Here is a 23,192-nt window from a genome sequence, read left to right as displayed (position 1 = left end):
GAACCAAATATCAATAAATATAAAGTAAAAGAAACTAACTTAATTGAACCAACACTTCATAGTGCCAAGATATTTATACTAAACTAACGCTTCATAGTACCAAAATATCTATACTAAACCAACACTTCATAGTACCAAGATATCTTTACTAAACCAACACTTCAGGGTACCAAGATATCTATTCTAAACCAACATTCCAGGGTACCAAGATATCTATACTCAACCAACACTCCACGGTACCAAGATATCTATACAAAACCAACACTTCAGGGTACCAAGATATCTATACTAAACCAACACCTCAGGATACCAAGATATCTATACTAAACCAATGCTTCATAGTACCAAGATATCTATACTAAACCAACATTTCAGGGTACCAAGATATCTATTCTAAACCAACATTCCAGGGTACCAAGATATCTATACTCAACCAACACTCCATGGTACCAAGATATCTATACAAAACCAACACTTCAGGGTACCAAGATATCTATACTAAACCAACACCTCAGGATACCAAGATATCTATACTAAACCAACATTCCAGGGTACCAAGATATCTATACTCAACCAACACTTCAGGATACCAAGATATCTATACAAAACCAACACTTCAGGGTACCAAGATACCAAAACTAAACTTCTAAACAATCTTGGGTCATGTAACATCATTTTTCCATAATGTGTGTATATATATATATATATATATATATATGTGTGTGTGTGTGTGTGTGTGTGTGTGTGTGTGTGTGTGTGTGTGTATCCATAGCATTAAAATGTATTCTGCCTTGTAGTTGTTATAACAAACTTTATGAAGGGTGAATAGCTAGCTGTTTGCTATTTTATTCATTCATTTAATAAGCTATTTCAAACTGTGCCTAATATTAAAATTTTACCTAACTAATGAAACAAGATATTCTGAACTTTGAATTTGAAAGTAATAAGCTAAGAAAAGTATATATAATCAAGCTGTACACATTATTAAGATGATTTTAGTTCCACTCTAAATAGGTAGCTTGTTTGACTAGAAGTTGACGTCAACCATGGAACATTTACATTATAATCTGTTGATTTATCAGTTGTTAATCTGATCTGCTAAATTCTAGAATTTGATGAATTAGTGGAGAACATGAAATAGTACATATCAATAATGGAAGACTGCTGGATTCCATAGTTAATAGGGTGTGACCTATGAATTATTGTGTAGATGAAGAGAGAGGTCAGACTTTCTTGATCCATGCACTTACCAACTCAGTTTCTAAATTTCCTGATGTTCTTTTGGTGTTCATAATTTTTGTTATTATTATCCTGGCTGTTATAATCCTTTTCTATATTTTTTAACTTGTTTTATTTCAACCATCATTATTCTGTCATCATTTTGAAATTGATTACATTTTTGTTTCCCTTTTTAAATCACTGTTTTAGTACTTGTTTTTCTTGGGCAAGTTCTTTTGAGCTATTTGGTAGAAAAAGTCATTTAATGATAACTAATTCATGTTAACTGTTGAACTACAGACTAGCTTAACTAATGTTTGCTGATAGGAATAAGCTATTATAGAAACTAATACAGCAATTTCACTCACTTCCAAGCTTCTTTTTATGTATGACACGTATGTTTTCACATTGAAACACAGACTCAGTAATACAAAACAGAAATAACAAATTCACTGAAAGAACTTGCTAACTCAGTAATCAGACTTCTTCTTTAACTGTCTGACTCATCAAGGTACAATCAGTTGAATAAGTTTATTTACTAATATGTTTTATATAGATTATATCATTTTCCAACCTATCAAGAAAGCTGTAGTTGTTAAGCCATATGCTCATTACTTGGTGACAAAGCTCACTTTACAATAGTGCAATTGTCAAGATTATTAAAAGCATAATCTAAAATATTATTATTATTTGTTGTGTCTACATAGTGACTCACCACTTTCATTCTTAGTTATCTAATAATAACAGAGTAGTATTAATGTACATGCATATAAACCTGTTGTTGTTATTTTTAATATACAAGTGTGTGTATGTTTAGTTTAGAACTAGAACTCAGATCTTTCTTATTTTATTGTTCAGCATTTTGCTCCAAAAATTGTTTTAATAGTATTAATATTGTTACGAATTTGGAGTAGGTGGAAGAAAATTGAACATTTTGAAACTGATTCGATTAATTGGTTCACTTTTTCTACTATTTTTCTTTGTGTTGGGGCAATGTTGGGATCATAATGGTGAGTCCCAGGCTCCTTTAAAGGAGTTCAAGGAAATATAATATGATATCATTAATCTTTAAACCATGGATATCCCTTTAAACACTTTGCTGCACAAGTCACTGTGTTACTTTCAAAATTTAATGAAACACTTTTACTATCAATTTATGTAAATTAATATTATAATATATGTTATGATTCAAAGTTTTATGTTATCTATGTTTTAAATCCTTTAAAAAATACTTGAAACTTCAGATGTATTTCATTTGGACAACGAGTTATGAAAATTCTTTGGCACTCTGTATCTTCAGTAATACAGTGGCAGTACTGTAGAGGTACATTTAGACTATAAGATGCTCATTCTTTTGGCTTATACAGTTCTCTGAATGAATACAGCTGAAACAAGTAATATTTGTTTCAATGACAGGTGCCATGCTCACTTTCAACAGATTTGTTTGAACTTAGTAGGCCACATGCAGATGTTATATACACATACATATAGTCATTAGAAAGAGCTCATTTTACACTATAGCAATGGTTATTTTGAAATTGGCCCACACCATTTGTCATGGGATACATATAACTGACTGTAGTATTGGTGGATGCTTTATTGAGTATAGTACTTACAATTGTTTTTTACCTAAATATTTTGTAGTTAGAGATACAGTTTAAATTGTATTTAGGTATTACTGCTATATTTTAGTTAATTATCTATTAGTTCTATTTTAAAATTCATAACTGAAATATTTAAACATACATCACACTTTGCATATGTTCTTAAGGCTTACAATATTACATGATGCATAAACATTTTGCTGAAGGGTTGTGCATGTCTGCCAGAAACACCATAATACGCCTCAATGGCACCATCGATTTGTGGTGATATGAATAATAAGTGATGAAGAACAATTATAGAAAATAATAAAATATTAAAAATTAACTATGTGTGAAAAAAGAGAGGACCTGAATTATGAATTTAACAAAAGGAAAGTCTTTAAAGATATTCTACAAAAAATTGAAAGGATTGTTTTTTTCTTAGTTTTAATTGTTTCATCGTATTGTATGTTGACGATGATAGGTAGTTAGTGATATAGTAGAAAAAATTAAATATAAATATTTACCTAAGACTTTTGATATTCATTTAGGAAGTTCTAGAGATTATGCAAATGAAATTTGAAATCTATAAGATAAAGAAAAGTGTTTTTATACTTAAAATAAAAATCATCTTGCACTCGAACTATTTTCACTGTATGAGTGCAAATAACTATAATATATAAATAACATTTTTATTAGAAAGATGTAATTATAATAATGCCATTCTTTGTGTACAAAATACTTATGAACTGTAAAAAATCTTTATGAGGTTTTTTTACATAAATGTCTTTCCATAGTAAAAATGATACAAACTGCTTGAGTCTGTGCTGAAAGGGTTAAGTAGTTTTTATTTTTGATAAATTGGTAATAATTATATATGCTTTTATTTATTCTTTTAATAGATTAATTCATTAATAGTTCTATGGGGATATCCAGATATTTTACTGGATGAAAACAAGATCACAGACTACTATGTTGAGGTACATCTGAGCTTTGTTTGAGTAACTTTTAATTTATATGTAATATTTTTGTGTGTATATTATTTTCAGCCTGTCAGAATTGTAAGTACAACTATTGTTAAGGATATACTTTTTTCTTTTAATAAGGATAAATTCTTTTGTACATTTATTGCTAGTGGTCTAATTGAATTGTGAATGTAATATTATTTATGGAGATCCCAAACCCATTGTGCTTTTTTCCACTTATTATGTTACTGATCATGAATGAAAGCCTATATATAAAACAGTTTCATGTGTATGAAATAATTAGAACTATTTTTAACTAAGGTTGTAGCATCAACAGTGTCTGTGATTAGGTTGGTTAGTATGTACCATTAATGTTCATACTTTTTGATAAAGATATGCTTTCATTATTTTTTTATCATTATGATACTAGTTTCACAGTTTTTCTCTATTATGTTAGAGAAAGAAGTTATAAATGTGATACACTACATGGCCAAACATATGTGGACACCCCTTCTAATTAGTGGGTTTGGCTATTTCAGCCACACCCATTGTTAACAGGTGCATAAAATCTAGCATACAGCCATGCAATCTTCATTGACAAACATTGACAGTAGAATGGGTTGTACTGAAGAGCTCAGTGACAGTTTCAATGTGGTGCTGCCATAGGATGCCACTTTTCCAATAAGTCAGTTCGTCAAATTTCTGCCTTGCTAGAGTTGCCCTGGTCAACTGTAAGTGTAGTTATTGTGAAGTGGAAATGTCTAGGAGCAATAACAGCTCAGTCACAAAGTATTGGCCACACAAGCTCACAGACCAAGACCGTCAAGTGCTGAAGAATGTAAAAATTGCCTGTCCACAGTTACAACACTCACTACCAAGTTCCAAACTGCCTCTGGAAGCAATGTCAGCACAATAACTGTTCATCGGGAACTTTGTGAAATGGGTCTCCATGGCCAAGCAGCCACACACAAGCCTAAGATAACCATGTACAATGCCAAGTGTCAGCTGGAGTGGTGTAAAGCACACTGCCATTGGACTCTGGAGCAGTAGAAATGTGTTCTCTGGAGTTATGGATCATGCTTCGCTGTTTGGAAGTCTGACAGACGAATCTGGGTTTGGTGGTTGCCAGGAGAACGCTACCTGTCTGAATGCATAGTGCTAACTGTAAAGTTTTGTGGTGGAGGAATAATGGTCTGGGGCTGTTTTTCATGGTTTGGGCTACATTCTTTAGTTCCAGTGAAGGGAAATCTTAATACTACAGCATACAATGACATTCTAGAGAATTGTGTGTTTCCAACTTTGTGGCAACAGTTTGGAGAAGGCTCTTTCTGTTTCAGCATGACAATACCCTCATGTACAAAGCAAGGTCCATGAAGACATGGTTTGCCAAGATTGGTGTGGAAGAACTTGACTGGCCTGCACAGAGTCCTGATTTCAACCCCATCGAACACTTTTGAAATGAATTGGAAAGCCGACTGCGAGCCAGACCGTCTCACCCAAACCCACAAATACTCTAGTGACTGAATAGGAGCGAATCCTTGCAGCCATGTTCCAAAGTCTAGTGGAAAGCCTTCCCAGAAGAGTGGAGGTTGTTATAGCAGCAAAAGGGAGACCAGCTCCATATTAATGCCCATGGTTTTGGAATGAGATGTTGAACAAGCACATGTTGGTGTGATGGTTGGGTGTCCACATACTTTTGGCCATGTACTGTGTGCTTTAGGTACAGGTAAAACAGAACTTCAGGTTTAAATTTCTCAAAGCTTTTTGGTAATTTAACCAACACAGAATAGATAAAAGAAATGTAAAACACATTTTGTAGGAAGTGATGACAGTTGCACATTAACCAGTACAACCAACAAAAGAATGTGATATGAACACTGAATCATATTAGTGTCTTCAGCTGTGGGTGGGTACTTCTAGAGAAAATAATATAATGGAGACACATTTTGTGTTGAATTATTGAATTTAGCTATGGGTGGGTAATTCAAGAGAACTTTTTGTTATATTTTTTCCCTGAACTTATTGCAAAATCAACTTTTAACACTTGTTTTTGAAGTTGAGAAACCATTTCTCTATTTTAATACCATTTGATTGTGAGTTTACATCTTAGGTGAGAATCATAAGGAAAGTTTCTTATTAGATATTGCTTTAAAGTTATAACATTATCCAGTTCAGAAAGAGTCCATACAGTTGGTATTTTAGACAGTTTAGATATGGTTTATATTTTGATTCAATGGACTGTTCATGCCTGTTTCTAAACTGAGATGATGTGTTGGCTTCCATTTTAAGTTTTTTTGTTCATAAGTGGAAAGATGCTCTTTGTACTATCTTTGTATAGAAACCAGGCTTTGAGTGCTGTAAGCCTACTGACTTACTGCTGAGAATTTTTTTTTACTTTGAAGTTTTTTATATTATATAACCATACTCACATACACACTGTAACACAGTTTAATATTAAGATTTACCATGAAATGGTGATGCAGAAAGGCCAAGTCAGGTCAATGTAAACTTAAATCCATTTGCTTTAACTGTGACATTATTTGTTACATTGAACAAAGACTAGTTCTATTATTAGTTGTGGTTGAAAATAAAACAGATTATCAATCACAGTTTATTGATGTTACAATTATCCATAGTTTATCATTTGGAACTATATTAACTTAATTCTGATAAAGCATGAGAAATCATTGTAAACTTTGAATGTAACAGAAATGAATGATGAGGTGTTCTTTGTTTACCTGTTTCAGTTTATAGTACGAACTAATTATCTTCAAAACGTGTTTGAAGGGGAATATTTTCTGTGGAAGAAAAAACAAAAGAATTTGCTCAGTAGCCCTATTCCAGAAAGGTGGTGATTCTTTAGATACAATATGTTTGTTAAAACTATCTTAATTTAATAAGCAAACAAGAAACCTTTTGAATTGCATGATATTTCTAAAGTTTATACCAACCCATAACAAAGTTATATTGTACTTGTTATGTTTATGTATATGTTTTAGTTTTATGCTCACCTATATGAAAAATATTTCTTGTTTTTAGTATTTAACTTAGTAATCCACATGATGGACCATACACACGACTTGTAGGTCTTATGTACATTTGATGGATAGTACATGTATCATGTAGGCCTTGTCTCAAGTGAACATTATTTCGGGATGCACATCCAACTTTTGGTTATGTGTTCGTATACTTCAGTGTATAAACAAATTTGGGCTGTATATAACTTTTATCTCAATATATAAACACCTTTTGGCTATATATGATTTTATTTCAATATATGAACATGTTTTTGCTGGATGTGATTTTGTTTTAGCTATATGTGATATCCAAACATGTTTTGGTTGTATGTAGTTTTATTTCAGTTTACAAGCACCTTTTTTTATAACTATTTCAATACACAAAGTAATTGTAACTTGCAACAGGCAAATTGTTTTCAGCTTTGTGTGATTTTGTGTAATTTTTATTTGCCAGTAAAACAGTAAAAAATGTTCTATGTTTTATATTTATTACATACCAAATACTTAACTTTTTCTGTTTTTTAGTTGGAGTGTGCTTCCACAGTCAGTTGAATCTGTGTATGAAACACTTGGTAATCATCTTGGTAAAAAGTTTACAGTATTTCTGCTTGTGGTACTAACAGTCTATGGTGTAGTTTATAACTCACAGTGTGTGATGTAGTTTATAACTCACAGTACATGATGTAGTTTATAACTCACAGTGTATGATGTAGTTTATAACTCACAATGTATGATGTAGTTTATAACTCAGAGTGTATGACGTAGTTTATAACTCACAGTACATGATGTAGTTTATAACTCACAGTGTATGACGTAGTTTATAACTCACAGTGTATGATGTTTATAACTCACAGTGTATGATGTAGTTTATAACTCACAGTGTATGATGTAGTTTATAACTCACAGTGTATGATGTAGTTTATAACTCACAGTACATGATGTAGTTTATAACTCACAGTACATGATGTAGTTTATAACTCACAGTGTACGATGTAGTTTATAACTCACAGTGTACGATGTAGTTTATAACTCACAGTGTATGATGTAGTTTATAACTCACAGTGTATGATGTAGTTTATAACTCAGTGTATGATGTAGTTTATAACTCACAGTACATGATGTAGTTTATAACTCACAGTACATGATGTAGTTTATAACTCACAGTGTATGATGTAGTTTATAACTCACAGTACATGATGTAGTTTATAACTCACAGTGTATGATGTAGTTTATGTCTCACAGTCTATGATGTAGTTTATGACTTACAGTCTGTAATTTGGTTTATAACTCATACTGTATGATGTAGCTTATAACTCACTGTATATTATGTAATTTATAACTCTGCATATGATGTAGTTTATAACTCAGTATATGATGTAGTTTATAACTCACAGTATATTATGTAATTTATAACTCTGCATATGATGTAGTTTATAACTCACAGTATATGATGTAGTTTATAATTCATAGACTATGATTCAGTTTGTAACTCACAGTATATGATCTAGTTTGTAACTCACAGTATATAATGTAGTTTATAACTCACAGTGTACAATGTAGTTTATAACTCACAGTGTGTGATGTAGTTTATAACTCACAGTGTACAATGTAGTTTATAACTCACAGTCTATGATGTAATTTATTTTACTTTTAATTTTAGTGTTCACTGTCTCAAATTAAACTGTTAGATTGAACTTTAATGATGAACCAGTATAGATAACAATAAATGTTAGACATATCAGCAACCAAAATTCTATGTTATTGCTATTATATTGTATCACATTTTCAGATTTTAAGAATTTCATTGTGGTATGTTCTCTCTAATTCATTTGCTTCTATTCTCATTTTTCAACCCTAACTGGATGAGTTAACACCTTTAAGGTGTGAAGTATACACCTACTATCAAATTCCAAAATGTACAAAGAGATTTTCTGTTTTATCAATGTTTGTCTGTTTGAACATTGATTTTTGTTATAATATTTATATATTGTAATTCATAATATGTTGAAATGTAATTTTCTTCCCAGCTGTCTGTCTGTTAAAAAAAGAGGAATTTACTTTTTTTTTAATCTCTTCCCAGAGCCTAGGTTTATATTTGTCAAGAAACCATCATCCCTCTTAAGGTTTTGTTTTTTTACCTGATTTTATTTATTACAAGTTCTCAGTCCCACCTTTTATAATCTCAAAGTTTGTATGCAAACAATTGATAAGGAACTATGAAAATATCTGAAGACAAAGTTTAAATATCAGTGGATAGAGCATATTGACATCAGTGTATAGTAAATAAAGTGTTTTAAAAAGTAACTTATGTTTGTGTGTGAAAGTGATGTAGAGTAAATAAAGTGTTTTAAAAAGTAACTTATGTTTGTGTGTAAAAGTGATGTAGAGTAAATAAAGTGTTTTGAAAAGTAACTTATGTTTGTGTGTGAAAGTGATGTAGAGTAAATAAAGTGTTTTGAAAAGTAACTTATGTTTGTGTGTGAAAGTGGTGTAGAGTAAATAAAGTGTTTTGAAAAGTAACTTATGTTTGTGTGTGAAAGTGGTGTAGAGTAAATAAAGTGTTTTGAAAAGTAACTTATGTTTGTGTGTGAAAGTGGTGTAGAGTAAATAAAGTGTTTTGAAAAGTAACTTATGTTTGTGTGTGAAAGTGATGTAGAGTAAATAAAGTGTTTTGAAAAGTAACTTATGTTTGTGTGTGAAAGTGATGTAGAGTAAATAAAGTGTTTTGAAAAGTAACCCATGTTTGTGTGTGAGCTGGTGTAGAGTAAATAAAGTGTTTTGAAAGTGTAACTTATGTTTGTGTGTGAAAGTGATGCTAGAGTGCAGAATAAAGTGTTTTGAAAAGTAACCCATGTTTGGTGTGTGAGCTGATGTAGAGTAAATAAAGTGTTTTGAAAAGTAACTAACCCATGTGTGTGAAAGTGGTGTAGAGTAAATAAAGTGTTTTGAAAAGTAACCCATGTTTGTGTGTGAAAGTGATGTAGAGTAAATAAAGTGTTTTGAAAAGTAGCTTATGTTCGTGTGTGAAAGTGATGTAGAGTAAATAAAGTGTTTTGAAAAGTAACATGTTTGTGTGTGAAAGTGGTGTAGAGTAAATAAAGTGTTTTGAAAAGTAGCTTATGTTCGTGTGTGAAAGTGATGTAGAGTAAATAAAGTGTTTTGAAAAGTAACATGTTTGTGTGTGAAAGTGGTGTAGAGTAAATAAAGTGTTTTGAAAAGTAACTTATGTTTGTGTGTGAAAGTGATGTAGAGTAAATAAAGTGTTTTGAAAAGTAACTTATGTTTGTGTGTGAAAGTGATGTAGAGTAAATAAAGTGTTTTGAAAAGTAACTTATGTTTGTGTGTGAAAGTGATGTAGAGTAAATAAAGTGTTTTGAAAAGTAACTTATGTTTGTGTGTGAAAGTGATGTAGCGTTTACAGAGAAGAACAATGGAGTTTAATGGGAAGTTCAGAAGACTTAGAAACAAATTGGGAAGTAGAGAATGGTTTCTGTAGATGTATTATTCATTCTTGAAAATTTTCTGTCTTAAATTATGTTGGTTTGAAACGTATGGCAAAACATACAGAAACCTTAATCAGGCTTAGAAGGTATGGTGGATAATTGTAAAATGTTTTGATGAATCATATGTGGCAGAAAGTTTTTATTTAATATTATTTGTTCAATTTATCATAGTCAAACAATGCAGATAAATAAAATAGTACATAATTTATTAAAAGAAAGTATATTTATCAAATAGAAATGGTTTTCACTAGGAATATTCTTAACAAAAATACTGTTGTCAAGTCTGACCAGATAAAATTTGAATAGTATGATTGTAAGCCAACTATAAATCTTTGTTGGCTTCTGTGGTATTATTATGATATATCTGAAAGTGGTGAGTCACTGCAGTTAGTAAAATAAGATTTAAAATGAATATTAATCAAGTTGAACCTGATAGGATGTGTATATATATTTAAAATGAATAGTAATCAAGTTGAACCTGATAGGATGTGTATATATATTTAAAATGAATATTAATCAAGTTGAACCTGATAGGATGTGTATATATATTTAAAATGAATATTAATCAAGTTGAACCTGATAGGATGTGTATATATATTTAAAATGAATAGTAATCAAGTTGAACCTGATAGGATGTGTATATATATTTAAAATGAATATTAATCAAGTTGAACCTGATAGGATATGTATATATATTTAAAATGAATATTAATCAAGTTGAACCTGATAGGATGTGTATATATATTTAAAATGAATATTAATCAAGTTGAACCTGATAGGATGTGTATATATATTTAAAATGAATATTAATCAAGTTGAACCTGATAGGATGTGTATGTATATTTAAAATGAATATTAATCAAGTTGAACCTGATAGGATGTGTATATATATTTAAAATGAATATTAATCAAGTTGAACCTGATAGGATGTGTATATATATTTAAGATTGAATTTTTTAAGCAGTATTTAAAAAGTTGAGACTGTAAAATGAAAGGAAATATTTTCATGTTTTCTCAAAAAATAACAAAACATTTTGTAAATTTCACAACATAAAAAAGAAAGAGATAAAAATGTTTAATCAAAGTATATGAATTGTTCTTAACTGTAACTAAATACTGGTTGGTATTTCTTTTTAATGTTTCATGCAATACAATTAAATATTTCCATTGTGAGAAAGGAATATTTGAGGGATATTAGTATTACCTGAAGCCCAAAAATAGATTTAGTTTTGAGGGATATTAGTATTATCTCAAGTCCAAAAATGGATTTAGTTTTGAGGGATATTAGTATTACCTCAAGTCCAAAAATAGATTTAGTTTTGAGGGATATTAGTATTACCTGAAGTTCAAAAATAGATTTAGTTTTGAGGGATATTAGTATTACCTCAAGTCCAAAAATAGATTTAGTTTTGAGGGATATTAGTATTATCTCAAGTCCAAAAATAGATTTAGTTTTGAGGGATATTAGTATTATCTCAAGTCCAAAAATAGATTTAGTTTTGAGGGATATTAGTATTATCTCAAGTCCAAAATGGATTTAGTTTTGAGGATATTAGTATTACCTCAAGTCCAAAAATAGATTTAGTTTTGAGGGATATTAGTATTACCTGAAGTTCAAAAATAGATTTAGTTTTGAGGATATTAGTATTACCTCAAGTCCAAAAAATAGATTTAGTTTTGAGGATATTAGTATTACCTGAAGTCCAAAAATGGATTTAGTTTTGAGGGATATTAGTATTATCTCAAGTCCAAAAATAGATTTAGTTTTGAGGGATATTAGTATTATCTCAAGTCCAAAAATAGATTTAGTTTTGAGGGATATTAGTATTATCTCAAGTCCAAAAATGGATTTAGTTTTGAGGGATATTAGTATTACCTCAAGTCCAAAAATAGATTTAGTTTTGAGGGATATTAGTATTACCTCAAGTCCAAAAATGGATTTAGTTACATGGTGCACCAGATAAAAATGAACAAAGTGAAGATCTTGTGATGGGATCACCTCTCTCTCCAATAAATTTCAAGGACCTTTTATCTTTTCTTACTTCATGAAGTCTTGAGACTGTAATTACATGTTTTGTCTTACATACCATTTCCTTGAGGATGTTTGGTCATTAGACACTTCAATATTAATAATAAGGGTATAATCTCTAATATAGCTGCTTTGTGATTTAACTTGCATTTTGTTCCTCTTTGAATCTCATAGATGTTTTATGTAGATAGTAAAGATATGAAAAGCTTTACTGCACCTAGTAATACAGGTTTTCATGCTGCAGATTATAATCTAAGAGAGAAAATGTTTTAACTCTCAACTTTCTTAAGTTGTACAGTAAGTAGTCATGTGACTAGGAAAGATCTTAAGATTCGTTCTAACTACTAATTTTTTGGTCAACATTATATGACCATGCCTTTGATTACTGTGATACCCTACATTTTGACTGAATAACAAAATGCTTCTCTGAATAGGTAATAGAGACTTGTGCAAAATTGTGAATGAAAGTCAATGTTTCTGTTGTGAATTCACTTGTCAGGGTTAGCAAAGCAAGTAAGGTGCACCCCTCAAACTCAGATATTTATATTATTAACGGTAAACTTTGTATTGAATATTTTATTTGGCATTTATTTGAATAACTGAAATCCTTGATGATTGTGGTGTTGGAGGTAAATAATTAATTCTTTGTGCAGGGTTGTTATTATGTTTTTAAAGTTGTTTTTTTTTCCTCTCCAGTTGTTCCTGTGGGCATGTTGCGTGTTCCTTTTTTTGAGGCTGGACAGCCAGAGTAAGTATAATCAAAAGGTCATTTAGTTAACACATGTAAAACTTCGTGTCAGTTACATTAAACTAATGTAGATTAAAAACAAATGTTTTTGTGAGGTTTGGAAAACAGTGAAAATCATGGAAAATTTGAAAAATGAACAGATAACTAGAAGTAGCATCAATTAACCGGTTTCATTTGGAATTATCTAAAGAAGAAATTATTATGGTTTATGTATACTTTTTACACTTCATTATAAATAGTACTATAGCTGGTTTTCTTAATGTAGATGTTTCTCAACATTTTTATTTTGTTTGGCTGGAAGAAACTTTGATGTCAGTTCATGAATGTGTGGCTAAGTGCTTGGAATTTTCTCCAACAATAGTTTGAGCAGTATAAAATGCAAGTAAGGTAACAGATTAGTTGGATTATATAACTAGTCAGTGAACTTAGTTATTCAAATTGACAATGTGTTTATAAGCAGCGAATAATCTGTAGTTTATGTAAGTTGTTAATACACCCACTTCATTCAGTTTTGTAAATTTTGAGTTGTGTTGGTGATAGACATATAAGAAGTACCTTATTGTTTGGAATTATTAAGTTAAGCTGTTTTTTCAATTAATCTTAGGTTATTAATGTAAAAATGCATAACCTGTAGTCAAATAAGAAAATAACTTATTATCAGTAAGTGTATTAGGCTTACTATTTTTATTTCTACTGAAAAACACAAAAGGATCCACCCAGAAGTAGAACCCATTACAATAATACAATGTTGTGTTTGTTTTTTTTGTCGTTGTTGTTTTTCTAATGCCTCATCACAGAGGTAAACTCAAGATAAGCAAAGTTGAAGTAACAGATAAGTTAAATAACCAAATTTGATAAGTCATTAAAAGACTCACAAATCAATGATTATTAACTAATTAATTTCATCAACTAACTATCTTATGACATGTTTTATGTAGCTCATATCATTTTTAAAAATTTCACTTTGGCTCTAGTCATTAAAGCTTACTCATCATACGATGTCAAATTATCCAGAGAGCCATATAAGTTAAACAGATATGAGAGCTTAAAGGTATAAACCCATGATGGAGGTTAAGTGTATGAATTTTAATTTACTGTTAAGAAAGTAAATACATCTATCAGGTGGATAGCTGGGTTAAGGATAAGGTAAGTGAAAATTAAGAAAATTACTGCTAGAAGCAGGTTGAGAACAAGTAAGTTAATGACTCTGTCATTACTCATACAGGCCAGCAGATCTGATTACCTCAGTAGGTATTTGTTCAAGCTGCTCCTGATTGCTTGATGCAGTTATTAATTGTTGTGTTCTAAACTGTTGGGAGACAACATTTTGAGTTAAACATTTATCTACTGTTCCAGTGTTTAATTTATTATTCACTTGTTTACACATGCAGTTGTCATAAATATTGAATACTCATAATGTCCAAGTATCTAATCATTTATCTTTGTTATTTTATAAGTCTTTTTAACCATCACTTATTAGTGTTTTGTTCCTTTACATAACTAACCTTTTAATGCCCTGACCACCACAGGAAAGGTTATTTTACAATATTTATCCTTGTAACCACCTTTTCTCCACTTTGTGGGTCCCTCTAACCATAGGAAGTATTTGTTTGCAATCTTTACCTGATTGAAATATATATATTTAATGCCCTTGTGTTTTTCATTTAAACATTCTTTTACCTTAGTATAATTACCAATAAACATTAAATAATTAATATTCAATAGCCAGTAGTTTATGTTTCACAGATTCCAAGTCTAACTAAATATCAGTTATCACTAAGCATGGCTTACTAGTTTGTATACCCAAACTATGAATCTGAGGATCCATGGTACTCAACTTGTTGCCACAAAAAAATGCACTCTGTACTTTGAGGCTATGAATGTCTCATCAAATCTCACTACTTGGCTATACAAGAGTTGTTGGTAGGTGCTGTTGACTACTGGTTTCCCTCTAGTCTGTCAATTCAAAGTTAGGGACTGTTATGCACATACAGTTCCCCTTTAGATTTGTAAGCAAAATTTTTACCTTTTTTCATCAGAATTTTCTATAAAGTGTTTCATGTTTAAGTTGAACATAAATTCAATAATTAAGCTATTTGGAACACTGAAACTCATTTTCAAAATATTAAATCAGTAGATTTATTCAGAATAAAAAAGTTTGCTATTGGAACAAAGCTGATATTAAATCAGCTGCACTTCTTGAATGGTCCCCACTGGTACAGTGGTAAGAGTATGGATTTTCAACGCTAAAATTAGGGGTTCAGTTCCTCTCCGTGGACTCAACAGATAGCTCACTGTGCTTTGCTATAAGAAAACACACACACTTCTTGTATGTTTGTATTCTGTATCACTTATTTTACTCTACAGAGCTTGGAAGTATGGTGCCTTTGGAACGCAGCTGGCAGGAAAGATGTTTCAAGCATTTGATATGAAAGGTAATTTCTGTGGATTTGTTACCAGCGTTACACTGTCAGATTATAAATAGGATTGTATGTTGGTAACACATGATTTCTGGTTCTTGTACTTGCTAGTGTTAGATTATTTAAGTTGGCATGTATTAAGTAATTTTTCTTCCTATTAATACTATTATATCTATCTGGTTTCAAGTTATTTATTTGTACTTGATAATTGTAAACATTACAACAAAGTTGTGGTCTGCCATTTAGTTGCATTCCTTACATTGTAATGTTATAATAAACTTGTGTTAATTCAATCTGTTGACCCTACATTGAAAGAATAAAGTTGTATTAACTTATGTCATTGATGGTGTAGTAAAATAGTAAACTTGATTTCATGTTTACTGTTTGATTTTTACAAAGGTGCTGTAGATAAAAAGAGTTTTATGTTTATTTAAAATGTTTATTGTTTAAGTCTTAGGATTCTACTATTGATAGAAAGGATTCATGTTTATTGTTTAACTTTTGTGAGGCTATATTGATAAAAGGTTTCATGTTTACTGTTTAGGTCTTGTGATGCTGTATTGATGGAATGTTTTCATGTTTTTTAAGTCTTATGATGCTGCTATATATGAAATGTTTGAGTATTTGGATGTTACTGTAGATAAATCTTTTTGATGTTTGAAAGTTGTTTTTTTTCCTTTTTGTAAAAATGCTATTTTTTCATTTTCCATCATTTTATTTCTAAAGGTATTTTCTTCCTTGACAGACATAATTTTAATTTAAACTTTCTTTAAATATTTGACAGAACATAATTTTATTGGATAAAGTGTATTTCTTTAATCTTAGATAATTTTTTTGGAGTTGAAAATGTTGCTAGAGATTTGTATTTTGCTGATAACTATTTGTTTATTTGTATATAGAGTATATTTTTTTTAGATGAAATAATTTCTAAAAGATAAACAAACTGATGATATTTGTTTGAACTCCAGCTTCTTTTAATTTTTAGAAATGATTATATTTTTAAGAAAATTAACTGTTATTATTGTTTCAATTGTAGCTTGTGTTTGCAGATAAAATTGTTTGTTTCAAACTGAATGTTAATGCAGGTAGTATGGTTAATGTGTAATTTGCTTCTTAGCTAACGTTTTTAATGTTTGGGTACAATGTCATTTTATGGATCAGACATTGGGTGATTTATATGAATATTAAAATGTTTTGTAATATTTTTAAGGTTTGCAGTACCAAGAACATGGTCAGTTAGAGACGTGGATGAGTAATTCTTCTATGAAGATATACCTAGATCGAGTGAAATGTTTAAATAACCAAATGTTTGAACTGTTGAACAAGATTAAAATGGTAATTAGTTGGAACATTTTCTTGTATCAATTTACCATGGGACTGTTGTGTATTATTGTATTGGTTACGACAGGATTATTGTGTATTATTGTATCAGTTTACTGTGGGACTGTTGTGTATTATTGTATTGGTTACAACAGGATTATTGTGTATTATTGTATCAGTTTACCATGGGACTGTTGTGTATTATTGTATTGGTTACAACAGGATTATTGTGTATTATTGTATCAGTTTACCATAGGGCTGTTGTGTATTATTTTATCAGTTTACTACAGGACTGTTGTGTATTGTTTTATCAGTTTAGCACAGGATTATTGTGTATTATTGTGTCAGTTTACCACAGTGCTGTTGTGGTTGTGTATCATTGTATCAATTACCACAGGATTATTGTATCAGTTTACCACAGTGCTGTTGTAGTTGTGTATCATTGTATCAATTACCACAGGATTATTATGTATCATTGTATTAGTTTACCACAGGACTGTTGTGTATTATTGTATCAATTTATCACAAGTCTGTTGTGTATTATTGTATCATGTTTATCACAGGGCTGTTGTGTATTATTGTGTCAGTTTACCACATGGCTGTTGTGTATTATTGTATCAGTTTACCACAGGACTATTGCGTATTTTTGCAACAGCTTACCACAGGATTATTGTGTATTTCTACTAAATAACAGTGTGCAATAGCTGAGAAAATATGTTGATGGTTTTGTAATGTGGCTGTAGTTAGTTGGCTGAAAAACGAATGAGACTGATTCACAGTAGGCAAAGTGCAACTCAGACTGAGCTGTACTCACAGAGAGGACCTGAAACAAACATTCAAGAGCTAGAAACCTAGAAAATTGTTTATTAGTAATGATTTTTTGTTGGCTGTATCACAAGATATCTTAAAACTGGAGATATTTTAATGTTCATTAATGTACTGAATCACAGAATCTGTAGTCAAGACAGTTTATGAATTGTTGTGTATTAATGGTTGAGATAGTTTGATGAACTATTTTATAGGAATAGTTGAGATAGTTTGATTAATTGTTTTGTAGTAATGGTTGAGATGGTTTGATGAACTGTTTTGTAGGAATGGTTGAGGTAGTTTGGTGAACTGTTTTATAGGAATGGTTGAGGTAGTTTGATGAACTGTATCTTAGAACAGCTGGTATGGAGTATTAACACTTTTACTGATAAGGAGAGAACAACGTTTTGACCTTCCTAACCTTCTTAACCTGAAGATGACCTAGGAAGGTCAAAACGTTGTTCTCTCTTTATCAGTAAAAGTGTTAATATCCATACCAGCCATTCTAAGATACATTTTTAATTAAAGTTGCTTTCTTGTCATCAAGTGTTTGATGAACTGTTTTGTAGGAATGGCTGAGTTAGTTTGACAAACTGTTTTGTGGTAATGGTTGAGTTAGTTTGATAAACGGTTTTGTGGTAATTGTTGAGACAGTTTTATAAACTATTTTCTATTATTGGTTGAGATAGTTTGAACTGTTTTGTAGTAATGGTTGAGGCAATCTGATTAAATGTTTTGTTTTAATGGTTGGGACAGTTTAATAAACTGTTTTGTAGGAATGATTGAGATAGTTTGATGAACTGTTTTATAGTAATGGTTGAGATAGTTTGATGAACTGTTTTGTTGTAATGGTTTAGATAGTTTGATGAACTGTTTTGTGGTAATGGTTTAGATATTTGATGAACTGTTTGTGGTAATGGTTGAGATAGTTTGATGAACTGTTTTGTGGTAATGGTTGAGATAGTTTGATGAACTGTTTTGTGGTAATGGTTGAGATAGTTTGATGAACTGTTTTGTGGTAATGGTTGAAACATTTTAATGAACTCTTTCATGATAGTAACAAAGATAGTGTTATGAATTATTTTGTGTTAATGGTTGAGACAGTTTGGTGAACTGTTTTGCTGTAATGATTGAGGCAGTTTGATGAACTGTTTTGTTGTAATGGTTGAGATAGTTTGATGAACTGTTTTGTGATAAAGGTTGAGTCAGTTTGATAAACTATTTCATGATAGTGACAACTATCATAGTAGATATTATTTGTTGCAGTATTTATGTGGTCAACAGTCCAGTATTAAAGTAGATAATATTATTTGTTGCAGTATTTATGTGGTCAACAGTCCAGTATTAAAGTAGATAATTATTTGTTGCAGTATTTATGTGGTCAACAGTCCAGTATTAAAGTAGATAATTATTTGTTGCAGTATTTATGTGGTCAACAGTCCAGTATTAAAGTAGATAATATTATTTGTTGCAGTATTTATGTGGTCAACAGTCCAGTATTAAAGAAACTTGAAGGAATAAAATAATTCAAACATTTTAAGTTTGAATTGAAATATCAAGTTTAGGACATTTAATATCTCATTTTGGTTATGAAGCTATTTCTAACAGGTCTTATTTTGTCAGTTTTATGGAGAACCAACTTATATTCTTATTGATGATACAAATTTATTGGTACTTTTTATTACTCTTACAAGAAACATAAGTAAAATTTGTTTATTTTTTTCAACATTAAGGTTTTTCCAGTGTCATTTATTTCTACATCTGTAACAAGTTCAACTTTATTTGTTCTCTAATGTTAGTTCTTCTGTATGTTGGTTTTGTAAGGTTTAGCTAGAGAATGAATTAAATTAATGGTGCGACTGCTGTTTCTACAATTTTACTTTTGTTTTATTTTTAAAACTGCAAGTCCGTCATATTTTTTTTCTATTAAAGGACAAAATTAATGCACTTGAGTGTTGAAACAGTATTGTTTTCATTATGACAATGAATCAGCCCATGATAATTTATTGATAGTTAAGTAAATTTAAAATTATGTGCCATAAGTCAAATTTTATGGCTGCTTCAGAACAGTCTGGTAATGAAGTACTCCTCTGTGGAAGTGGTTCAGTAAACATTTAACGATTATTTATTGACCTCTAATGAACCTAATCCAATCGGTATATCACAAAGAACTATTGTAACACAGAAAGAAGCTACTCCAAACAGTTCACATAAAAGGCTTGTCTACCTCTGAAATATGAGTAGTTTTATCGTGTCATACAAAGTGTCTTTTTATGGTGAGGAAAGTGTTTTAATTCTTAAATTTCACATTCTACTATTACATGCTTTATATAACTAAGTCTAGCTCATAAAGTGTACTTTATATAACTAACCCACATAAGTCTAGCTCATAAATTGTACTTTATATAACTAACCCACATAAGTCAAGCTCATAAATTGTACTTTATATAACTAACCCAGATAAGTCTAGCTCATAAATTGTACTTTATATAACTAACCCACATAAGTCTAGCTCATAAATTGTACTTTATATAACTAACCCACATAAGTCTAGCTCATAAATTGTACTTTATATAACTAACCCACATAAGTCTAGCTCATAAATTGTACTTTATATAACTAACCCACATAAGTCTAGCTCATAAATTGTACTTTATATAACTAACCCAGATAAGTCTAGCTCATAAATTGTACTTTCTTACTACATTACTTCTCATATTCCTGTTACTTTGTTTCAAACCCAACTAAAAATTTACAAAACTGAATTAATTATCTGGCATTAGTTTACACAACTTACAGCTTTATAAACTACTATCAAAACTCTTTAGTTTACACAACTTACAGCTTTATAAACTACTATCAAAACTCTTTAGTTTACACAACTTACAGCTCTATAAACTACTATCAAAACTCTTTAGTTTACACAACTTACAGCTCTATAAACTACTATCAAAACTCTTTAGTTTTCACAACTTACAGCTTTATAAACTACTATCAAAACTCTTTAGTTTACACAACTTACAGCTTTATAAACTACTATCAAAACTCTTTAGTTTACACAACTTACAGCTTTATAAACTACTATCAAAACTCTTTAGTTTACACAACTTACAGCTTTATAAACTACTATCAAAACTCTTTAGTTTACACAACTCACAGCTCTATAAACTACTATCAAAACTGTTTAGTTTACACAACTTACAGCTTTATAAACTACGATCAAAACTGTTTAGTTTACACAACTTACAGCTTTATAAACTACTATCAAAACTCTTTAGTTTACACAACTTACAGCTCTATAAACTACTATCAAAACTCTTTAGTTTACACAACTTACAGCTTTATAAACTACTATCAAAACTCTTTAGTTTACACAACTTACAGCTCTATAAACTACTATCAAAACTCTTTAGTTTACACAACTTACAGCTTTATAAACTACTATCAAAACTCTTTAGTTTACACAACTTACAGCTTTATAAACTACTATCAAAACTCTTTAGTTTACACAACTTACAGCTTTATAAACTACTATCAAAACTCTTTAGTTTACACAACTTACAGCTTTATAAACTACTATCAAAACTCTTTAGTTTACACAACTTACAGCTTTATAAACTACTATCAAAACTCTTTAGTTTACACAACTTACAGCTTTATAAACTACTATCAAAACTCTTTAGTTTACACAACTTACAGCTTTATAAACTACTATCAAAACTCTTTAGCTTACACAACTTACAGCTTTATAAACTACTATCAAAACTCTTTAGTTTACACAACTTACAGCTTTATAAACTACTATCAAAACTCTTTAGTTTACACAACTTACAGCTTTATAAACTACTATCAAAATTCTTTAGTTTACACAACTTACAGCTTTATAAACTACTATCAAAACTCTTTAGTTTACACAACTTACAGCTTTATAAACTACTATCAAAACTCTTTAGTTTACACAACTTACAGCTCTATAAACTACTGTCAAAACTCTTTAGTTTACACAACTTACAGCTTTATAAACTACTATCAAAACTCTTTAGTTTACACAACTTACAGCTCTATAAACTACTATAAAAAACTCTTTCAGTAATTTTAACTTCATTATTTCAGCTTACTGGCTAATTCTATACTCCATTCTAGTCTAACTTGAGCTTTACTCTGCTCAAAGTGTTCTAAATATTTGATTAAAATTCCCAGAGTTAAGCCACACCAATCACATTATATTTACAAATATCTAGGTTAGATATGTAGCCTATACAGTAATATTACAGTGAGCAACAATAAGCAGCAATTTATGTGTGGCTGGATTGTTATGAATAATGTTTTAGTTAGAATAAACAGTATGACTTCTGATCCAAACATCTATAAACTTCATTGTTATCCAAGAAGTTATAAATTACATGTAATGAATATTTCATTATCTTACAGATAAACCCTATGTTATGGAGTGTTAAGTTACTGTCTGATATTGGTGGTGTGAAGCTTGCTTTCCAGGTAAGTGTTCCGAGTTTTTTATTTATTACATTTAAGTATATTGTAACTTTTTCATATCCAATATTATTTACCTGATCCTCCCTTATTATATCAGAGCTGGAAATTTCTTGATAAAGTTTAACTTTATCTTGTTTTTACTGTAACCCTAGGGTAAACAATAGTACTGTAATAACTCCAAGGTGGACAGTACTATTTTCTATTTATACTTTATAACTCTAAGATAAACTATACTGTTTCTTATTTCTTCTGTGGTAACTCCAAGATTGACTGTACTAAAGGTTCATCACATCTCATAATAATAGTTTTATGTGTCATTAAAAGGGCATATCAATGTAGATGCTAACCTGGTTACCACAGATGACATGTTTAGCACCTTTATATTTGGTTCATTGCAAATCCTAATTACTTGATGTACAGTGCCACCATGGGTAGAGATATGGATATGAGAATGTGACACAGCCCTTTTTTAGGAAGAATATTCATATTATGAGATTGGTAAATGATGTAGAGCTAAAGTCCATGCTGTTAGAAGCCTTTGGTGTTGTCAGTGAAAGTGGACAATCTTCTTCATCAGAGCATGTAGGACAGTAAGAGTTTCCTAAATCATTCTTCATTGTAGACGAAAATAACACCCTTACATACAGTATAAAGACTAGGGCTATGTAACAATCTTCCAACCTCACCTTCAATTCAGTTTCACTAGACTTTTATGCCTCTGATCTGTTTAAATGTGGTCACATAACCTGACATTCCTCTACATTGCAGGATCTGTGAAAAGTACATCAAATATGTGATTTAAGTTAAACCTTATAAGTTAATACACAACCTTGTACTATTGGAAATTTGATGTAGTAGTCGCAAGAAAGATTAGAATGTGAAACTACATTCTTATAAGGTATGATTAACCACAAGAGCATCAAAAGTTGGGGTTAAGGGTCAAGGAAGTGATGTGAAATTAGTTTTTACAATGTATTTAAATAAAATCTCACCTTTTTATGTTTTAAAAATCAAAACTAGTGTGAAGGACTTTTGTCATTGCTGTAATGCTGTCAGTCTGAAGATATGGATCTAGTGTTTAGTCTGTA

At 30.3% G+C, this 23,192-nt stretch overlaps 1 protein-coding gene across 1 annotated transcript in view; it reads left to right on the top strand.

The window, feature by feature from the left end:
• The window catches only part of LOC143229976 (endothelin-converting enzyme 1-like), an 87,983-nt gene that overhangs the window by 51,257 nt on the left and 13,534 nt on the right, over positions 1-23,192 (top strand). The window contains exons 10-16 of the mRNA XM_076462887.1: positions 3,704-3,781; positions 6,514-6,614; positions 7,309-7,367; positions 13,012-13,063; positions 15,431-15,498; positions 16,694-16,818; positions 22,042-22,107. Of these exons, the coding sequence (XP_076319002.1) occupies positions 3,704-3,781; positions 6,514-6,614; positions 7,309-7,367; positions 13,012-13,063; positions 15,431-15,498; positions 16,694-16,818; positions 22,042-22,107 (549 nt within the window). The remainder of the gene's footprint in view (positions 1-3,703; positions 3,782-6,513; positions 6,615-7,308; positions 7,368-13,011; positions 13,064-15,430; positions 15,499-16,693; positions 16,819-22,041; positions 22,108-23,192) is intronic.

This window comes from Tachypleus tridentatus, chromosome 10, assembly GCF_004210375.1.
Source record: "Tachypleus tridentatus isolate NWPU-2018 chromosome 10, ASM421037v1, whole genome shotgun sequence".
In the NCBI taxonomy this organism is placed as follows: domain Eukaryota; kingdom Metazoa; phylum Arthropoda; class Merostomata; order Xiphosura; family Limulidae; genus Tachypleus; species Tachypleus tridentatus.
This window is presented reverse-complemented; position numbering and strand designations above follow the sequence as displayed.